This window comes from Alnus glutinosa, chromosome 9 (genome assembly GCF_958979055.1).
Source record: "Alnus glutinosa chromosome 9, dhAlnGlut1.1, whole genome shotgun sequence".
Taxonomy (NCBI): Eukaryota; Viridiplantae; Streptophyta; class Magnoliopsida; order Fagales; family Betulaceae; genus Alnus; species Alnus glutinosa.
In genome coordinates this window covers 6,894,845-6,903,687 of record NC_084894.1, presented here as the reverse complement: position 1 = coordinate 6,903,687, position 8,843 = coordinate 6,894,845, and the positions used below count along the sequence as shown (strand labels likewise).

General features: G+C 38.1%; 2 protein-coding genes across 2 annotated transcripts; both read left to right on the top strand.

The window, feature by feature from the left end:
- On the top strand, positions 1-4,137 carry LOC133878252 (uncharacterized). The gene is made up of 5 exons (XM_062316782.1): positions 1-200; positions 1,425-1,678; positions 2,837-3,048; positions 3,152-3,413; positions 3,667-4,137. Exons 2-5 carry the CDS (start codon positions 1,427-1,429, stop codon positions 3,955-3,957), a joined length of 1,017 nt encoding a protein of 338 aa, XP_062172766.1. The 5' UTR covers positions 1-200; positions 1,425-1,426; the 3' UTR covers positions 3,958-4,137.
- A 3,375-nt stretch (positions 4,138-7,512) lies between these two features.
- Positions 7,513-8,154, top strand: LOC133876712 (uncharacterized). The gene has a single exon (XM_062314966.1). The coding sequence runs from the start codon at positions 7,513-7,515 to the stop codon at positions 8,152-8,154; it is 642 nt and encodes a 213-aa protein (XP_062170950.1).
- The last annotated feature ends 689 nt before the right edge of the window (positions 8,155-8,843 follow it).

Here is an 8,843-nt window from a genome sequence, read left to right as displayed (position 1 = left end):
AATAAAAATAATAATAATCGTCCTTCACTTTCTGTGGTCCAAATTCTCTAGTGGGTCTTCTCACTTGTTTGTCCTCTACAGAGTGATTCTACTCTTGGAAGAAATGGCAGGTGGGTCAAGCAGAAAGTTTATGCTGCAAAAGCCAGGGCTAACACCAGGAAGATCATAGCCAAACCCACTTCCCTTCCACTTTCCTTCAGGTGGGTTTTCGCAAATTTTCGCTTTTTTTTTTTTTTTTTTTTTTTTTTTTTTTTTTTTAATCTTATTTTGTTTGAATTTCAGTTCTTGTTTATGGGTTCGTCTTAGTTTGCTGAAGTTTGATTCATTTGGGTTTGATAGAGTGCAAATTTAGTCTATTTTCATAGTTTCTAAGGGAAACGTTGTGTTGCCTTGTTAATTGCATTGATTTTTAGACTGTTATGGTCTTAGTTTGGAGGTAGCTCTTTGACTTTTGATGAATCCGAAAGATGACAGTAAGTGAAATTAGTTTGGGTTTTAGATTCATGCGTACTCTTGGAGATGATTTGTGATCTACTTGCTTAACCTTTTTGTTGAGTACTTGTGAAAATTGTGAAATGAAATAATCTTATTTTATCCCAATTAGAAAGTTGTATTTATAATTTTACGGATTATTAATCTGTGACAATAGTCAGTAACTTAATGGTGTTATTAAGTTCATACTCACTGTAATTAATAAATTCAACCAAATTCAAGAAAGCTTTGCACATCAGCTAATTGGGGTTGGCAGGGCACGTAGTTTCTTTGAAATTAATCCCCCACAAAAATACTTTAATAAAAAAAAGTTATCTGAAATTATTTTATCTGCCGTCATATTTGCTTTTCAAGTCAAAACCATGAGTCCTCAAAGCCTTTATAATTTTATTTGTCCTTCTCATTTGAATGTTTGCCTACTGCACTAACTCCTTTTTTTGTGAAAATAATCTCTTCTTCATTATACAAAAATTTATGCCTCATTTCAATTATGTATACATTTAAGTTTGTGTTTTTTGCATCCAAGGATCTTGGCCGTTTCTCATTCATCCAAAAAAAGAAGTTGCTGATAAAAAAACTGAATTATTTATATTATTACTTGGTATCAAACATTAAAGGACTACTCCAGTCTGTGGTTCTGCATAGTTTCATTGTGTTTTCGTTTCAGTATGAATTGTCTAATCTATCCCAATCAGACTGCCTCTTCCATTTTCTTTTTTAGACAGAAGGTTAGGTAATAAAAACATATGGCTATCCTTGATCTATTACACTGTCGAAGTCACTGAGTTTATACATGTGAGACTCATTTATCAATCATTATGCCACCCAAGCATTTATGATAGGGCTGTCATGCCCTGTGATTTTTCCTTCTTCATAGTTGGTTCTTTTATCTTGTTGCTGACATGGTACTAACTATGATATCACATTCCCAGCTATGATTGCACCAATTGCAGTGGCATTGGCAGTAGGTCTTCTGGGGTGGGCTTATAAGGCATTGAAGCCCCCACCTCCAAGAATATGTGGATCACCAGATGGTCCTCCTGTCACTTCAACTAGGGTGAAACTCAGTGATGGAAGGCATTTGGCCTACAGGGAGTCTGGAGTTCGAAAGGAAGAGGCTAAGTACAAGATCATTGTCGTTCATGGCTATGACAGCTCAAAAGATCTAGGTCTACCTGTCCCACAAGTATGAACTAACTCTGCTTCTTTAATTCTTGCAGACTTTTTTAACTTGTCCAAAATTGTGGTTGAATTTCCTATTTCAAGGACTGGCTGGATAGAAGAATTAGCACTCACATCTGATTTTCAGGAAATATGGGGAAATAAAAAGAAAATCATGTTATCTAAGATGGTCCTCCTGTCATTCAAGATCCTTGAATGAAACGACTAGGGAGGGAGGGAGGGAGGAAGGGAGGAAAAAGTCATTCTTGTTAGAGAATATATGTATATACTAAGGGTATTTTGTCTTTGTGTTGCCTTTTGGTCTATTATATTGTTTTGTATTCAGTACAGACGTTAAGCGTAAATGAGAAAATAGGGAGGGAGGGAGGGAGGGATTGGTCTGGAAGATGCAGCAAAAAGTCATTCTTGTTAGAGAATATATGTATATACGAAGGGTATTTTGTCTTTGTGTTGCCTTTTGGTCTATTATATTGTTTTGTTTTCAGTACAGACGTTAAGCGCAAATGAGAAAACCGAGCATACAGTGGTGTGCTGGTTGCTCGAATTATCTCGTTTTTGTTCTTTGATTGTCTTGAGTTTGTAAAAAACTATCATTTCTTACCATTTGTTTAGTGGGATCTTATAATCACTGATTTGTTCTATTTTACTTTTTATATATTTATTGTTGATCTCTGGGAGAACTCCCACCTCATCCATTCTGTGGTGAATATGGCATTAATGTATGCACATTAAATATGTATTGTAGTAAAGTATGTTCAGATGCAAATAATATAAAGAAGGCTATTACCTAGTCTTGCTTCTGTCAAAGTAGGATCCTTGGGGGAGATCTCGATATGGCCCTGAGCTTTGCACCAAACATCAAAATGCTCTACTTGTTTTCTTGATTATTAACTGCAATATATGAAGTCTTTATTGCAATGAAGAGGTTATATGGCTGATAGCTAATACCATAAATAAAGATGATCAAAATCAAGCCTCCATTTTGCCCTTCTATTACCTTAAGATGTAAGACTCTATTAGTTATTGGATTTACCTGGATATTTATACTTTTCAATAGGACATTTCTTTTTCTTATGCTCATTAAACTGGAATGCATTTTGCACTGTTCTGTTTAATATGCTGTGAAATATGGTAAATTGGTGAATATATTTTTGGTTTTCAGGAACTTATAGAGGAGCTAAAGATATATATCCTGTTCTTCGACAGAGCAGGTTATGGAGACAGTGATCCCTATCCTTCGCGCTCAGTGAAGAGTGAAGCGTTTGATATTCAAGAACTAGCTGATCAATTGCAGATTGGGTCTAAATTTTATGTAATTGGAATCTCAATGGGAGCTTACCCTATTTGGGGTTGCCTGAAGTACATACCACATAGGCATGATCCTTACTTCAACTACCACCATTCTTTTCTTTCCCCCTTTTTTTTTTTGATGTTCTAATTGGTTGCTTTCCATGTGGTACCGAGACATTATTTGCAGGTTGTCAGGAGCTTCCCTTGTTGTTCCTTTTGTGCACTACTGGTGGCCTATTTTTCCTGCCAATCTATCAAGAGAGGAATTTAGAAAGCTGCCTCCATCGTACCAACGGTCATTTCAGATTGCACATTACGCTCCTTGGTTATTCTATTGGTGGATGACTCAGACATGGTTCCCTAATTTGAGCACAGAACAAGGAGCAATGTTCGGCGACCAAGATTTAGAGATATTGAAGAGTTTGTCAGTGCCTTTAAATGCCGGCCAGGTAGTCACATATCCCACGCGTTTTTTGGTTTTTCGCACCACATGAATCTTTACTTTTATGAGGATGACACATTGTTTTTAATTTCAAATTCACTGTTGGTTGAATCACCTATGTGCTACTAAAGATCTATGCATTAAACTCAAATGTTGGCCTTTGTAAAATCTTGAATTCAGAAATTTCTATGGTCCATCACAAACTGCGAAAAACAGGAGATTCTTCAGCTGTTAATACTGGTTTATGTTTCTGTATTCAGGAAAAGATAAAACAGCAAGGTGTTTATGAATCACTGCATCGAGATATAATGGCTGGTTATGACAAATGGGAATTTGATCTCATGGATATAACCAATCCATTCCCTGACAATGATGGTGCAGTTCACATTTGGCAGGGCTATGCAGACAGGATCATCCCTTTTAAGCTCAACCGCTATATTTCAGAGAAGCTTCCATGGATTCGTTATCACGAGGTTCCTGATGCAGGGCATTTGATGATCTTCAAAAGCAGTACATGTGAAGCCATTTTAAGGGCACTTTTGCTTGGATAAACTTCTCTCTATGAGGCATACTATGATGGTATCTCACCAAAAATAGACTCTTTGATGTTCCCGCTTAGGTATTGCTTCTATACTGCTATGGTGGTAATGTAAATGGTGAAACTTTCTTCCTGTGGAATCAAATCATATATCATATATATATATATAAAAGCTGAGTTCTTCCTTATAAAAGCTGAGTTCTTCCTTAGAATGGCATAGAATAATGACACGTGGCATGAACCCATACTTTTTAGTAACTAAATCGGTCCTTTAAGTACTGAACCGGCCTTTTAAATAAAATTGAACCGTCTTTTTAATATCTCTCTCTCTCTCTATATATATATATTAATGATACAATTAGTCTCTCTCTCTCTCTCTATCAATTAATGATACAATTAAAGGTATTTCTTTAGTAGTTTATATTTTTTATTGAAATCTAAATATATTTCCATTTTGTTTGTGAAATTTTTGGTTGAGCAATTCTTCATTTGGATGTTTATGAGATTTTTTTTTTTTTTTTTTTTTTTTTTTTTTCCGTTCATTTGCTTTTTCGAATGTTCAGAATTATATACAATTGAAATATAATAGGTATCACATTGACAATAAAAGAAATTCCTGCTAATTTTCTATTTTATACTTTGATAATCAAAATCATGGTTTTCTTCTTGCTATTTTTCTTCTTCATACTTATTTTCGTTATAAACTACACCTATGAGAACAAAGATTTTAACATGTTTTAATTTATATGAATTAAACTAAAAATAAGGGTTTTATGTTTTAATTTATGAATGTTTTATGAGATTTTTGTTTTTCTTTTTTGTGATTTACACGATTTTCACTTATTTTTTGAAAGTGTTATTCTGCTTTTGAAAGCCAAAAAAGGTAAAAATTTAATTTGATTATTGTGCACAAAAGAAATATAAATGCTTTTAAAACACTAAAGAGTTAATTAAGCATTAAATTTGATTTTTTTTTTTTAATGTTCAAAATTATATGGATTTTATTTTTATTGAAAGATAATAGGTACGTATCGCACTAACAATATCATAGATTCTTACTATTAATCCTAATATTAATGCTTAGATAATCAAAAGTTCAAGGTTTTTTTTTTTTTTTTTTTTATTTATTTTTTTATTTTTTTTATACACTTTTTTCCATTTTAAATTACACATATGAGAATATTTTAAATGTTTTAATTTATATGGATTAAAACTAAAATTAAGGTTCTTTTGATAGAAAATTTTTATGTGATTTATATATTCATCCAATATTCTTTGTGCAATGAGTCCTTCCCTCTAAGCGTTTTTTCATTCTGAAAACCTAGGGGTGAAGCTGTTGTCCTCCAGTCCGATCAGGGCTTGGAGTTTTTTTGGTGGTGGAGTTTTCTCTGCTATTCGTTCTTGCTACGCAAAGATCATTATGGAGGAGGAGTTAACGAAAAGTTGGGGAAAGTTTTCGCTTAATGAGGCAGAGAATAATGGTGTTTCTCTGGAGGCAGCTGAAATTGCACCAATGGTTCATCGGGGGACTGTCTGCTTGGTAGGGAAGATAATGGCGGAACGTATAGTCCCAAAGGAGTATTTCAGGGCTCCATTGATAAAAATTTGGCGCCCTTGTGGTTCGATTAATTTCCAGTTTATCGGTGGTAATATGTTTGTTGCAGAGTTTGAGGAGGTTGGTGATAAGATCCGGGTATTGGAAGGAAGGCCGTGGATTTTTGATGGAAACTTAATTTCTCTGGCAGAGTTTGACGGGCTAACTCCTCCGGAGGCAATGGACTTTGAACATGCATCCTTTTGGGTCCGCATGTATAATTTGCCATTAGCCTGCATGGGCAAAGAGACGGGCCAGAAAATAGGGGTGTCTGTTGGAGAGGTGGAGGAAGTTAACGTGCATGACAATGACCCGGGTTGGGGAGAATATCTCTGTGTCAAGACCAGGTTGGATTTATCAAAACCATTGGAGAGAGGAAGGATGTTGCATGTCCAGAATTGATCGATTTGGATAGCTTTCCAATATGAAAAGCTACCCAAATACTGCTATCAGTGCGGTGTGGTTCTCCATGGACAGAAGGTCTGCAATTGTGCGGGAAGCAGGCGTAGTCCAATACCAGATGATGAACAACCGTTTGGGCCTTGGCTGAAAAGCTACTGTCCCGATGAGACGAATAATTCCTCGTTCGGCAAAAGAACGTATGGGGGAGGATAGCGGAAAGTCAAGGAGGCAGTACCAAGTGATGGGCAACGATTCCGGGCGAAACTCCATGGCGGAGGCGTCTGGGGGGGCGGTGGTGCTAGATACAGGTTTCAAAACCATAGCCGTTACGAAGAGATGGCAAATATGGTAAATGATCATATTGATTGGGCGTACGTTGCGGGGGAGGATTCTCTACAAGATGGGAATGTTGAAACGGAAGAATTTAATGATTGTTTGAAGCGTGATCGGCGAGACTTTAATGTTTGTCTGGCTGGCGAAAATGGAAGTCCTGGTTTTCAGGAAACGGCTCCTCTATGCCAGTTAGGGGAGGAAATTAAAGAAGGGAAGAATGAAGGGATTGTCAAGGAATCACAAAACAAAAAAGGAAAGGATATTTTCTATTTTGGTGCAGTGAAAGAGCAGAATCTTGACAAGTCAACTAAGGCTAAGGAGGTGATTCCACCCCGCAAGTATGTGGGCCAATGAGATTCAGTCTTAAATCAAATGACGTGGAGCTGTCTAAAGGAAGGTGAAAATATCCAATTGGTTAAGGATAGCAAGACTAACTCCTATTTTCCACGTGTCAATGTTGTATCCACCCAGTCATCTGATAATTATCAACCACAGCAGGGCCTGACGTTAACTGAGACTAGCCAGTCCACTTGCCTCCTGAAGGATCTAGACGATAAGGGGCAGAACTCTTTGAGAAGACCTGCTGGAAGCAAGCCAACTTGGAAGAAACTAGCCCGTGCACAACATGATTTGGATGTTATTCGGACGATTTTGGGGGAATCGGAGGGGAAAAGGAAGCAGACCGACAGGGAGAAGGACGACCAGGAGGAAAATGCTAAGAAGGGCAGGAAAATTCAGGCGGTGGCTGCTAGTCAGCACCACCCACAGCCATGATCATCCTAAGCTGGAACTGCCGGGGGCTTGGGAACCTCCGGACAGTTCGAGCCCTTCATCAAATGGTGAGGGAAAATAGACCCCATCTAGTTTTCCTTATGGAAACTAAGATGACTCAGAGGAAGGCGGAAGTGGTTCGGATCAAACTTGGTTTTGAAAACTGTTTTGCAGTGGACTGCATAGGCAAAAGTGGTGGTTTGATGCTGCAGTGGAGGAATTCTATTATGGTGGAAATCCAAAACTTAGGCGGCATATAAATGCGGTTGTTCAGTGTAGTTCAGAGGCACCCAACTGGAAATTAACAGGTTTCTATGGGCACCCAGATGTTACAAAAAAGGAGAATCCTGGGAATTGCTTTGCTTCTTAGCCAAGCTTCCACCAGATCCCTAGCTGTGCCTAGGTGATTTTAATGAAATAACCACAGCATTGGAAAAATCTAGCAAGTCGTCTCGACCCCGTGCTCAGATGGGGACTTTCCAAAATGTATTGACAGATTGTAGATTGATGGATATGGGTTATATTGGCCCAAAATTTACTTGGTGCAATGGGAGACAGGGAAGTGAATTCACGAAGGAGAGGTTGGATAGGGCTGTATCAAATGGGGAATGGGGTGCGTTATTTAATGTGGCGGAGGTGGAAGTGTTAACCCGTATCATCTCAGATCATCATCCGCTTCAAGTGAGATGTTCCAATTCTAGGGAACGAGTCTGGGAGAAGAGTAAACAATTCAAATATGAGGCTGCATGGGCGCGCAATAAGGAGCAGGGGGTGTTAATAAAACGGGTGTGGAGGGCTAAAAAGATCTCTGAAGATCCGTGGCAGACTTTTCAGAACAATCTATTCGGTAGCCGTAGAATTCTAAAGCAATGGGTGCGGAAGCAAAAATCAACTGTGGAGCAGGGGATCCAGGAGAAGGTGCAGGCGCTAAATACCATTCAGATGGCTGATAATGAAGATTTTCAAGAGGAGGAACATCTGATTAACGAAGAGTTGCATATGCTGCTAGAGCAAGAGGACCTAAAGTGGAGACAGCGGGCGAAAGAATCTTGGCTCCAATTGGGTGACCGTAACACAAAATATTTCCACGCCTGTGCATCACAAAAATAGCAGAGGTCCCAAATCCAACGTATCAAGGATATAAATGGAAGATGGTGTACCTTTAAGGAGGATATAGAAGCAGCATTTGTGTCTTATTTCTCGGAGCTTTTCAGAGCCGGTACTAATATGGATATGGAATCATGTCTAAGTGCAATGGATCAGAAGGTTACTGGGAGGATGAACCATCAGCTACTAGCTGAATTTACTGTGGAGGAAATTGAGGCTGCTATGCACCAAATGCCTCCTATGAAAGCTCCAAGGCCAGATGGTTTCTCTGCATGCTTCTATCAAGCAAATTGGGGAACAATCAACACAGAGGTATGCCATGTTGTTCTTCATTTTCTTAATACAGGGGAGTTGGATAATCAGCTTAATAAAACCTATATTGCTCTTATTCCAAAGGTGCTCAAACCTGAATGTGTAACTGAATTTAGGCTTATAAGTTTGTGTAATGTGATGTATAAACTAATCTCAAAAGTCTTGGCTAATAGGCTCAAATTAGTACTGCCAGCTATTATTTCTTGCCCGCAGAGTGCATTCATACCCGGCAGGTTGATCTCGAACAACATTATTGTAGCTTTTGAGACAATGCATACAATGCAAACATGCATGTGGAGCAAAGTAGGTTACATGGGAGTCAAGCTTGACATGAGCAAAGCCTACGACCGTGTGGAATGGACGTTTTTGGAGGCTCTAAT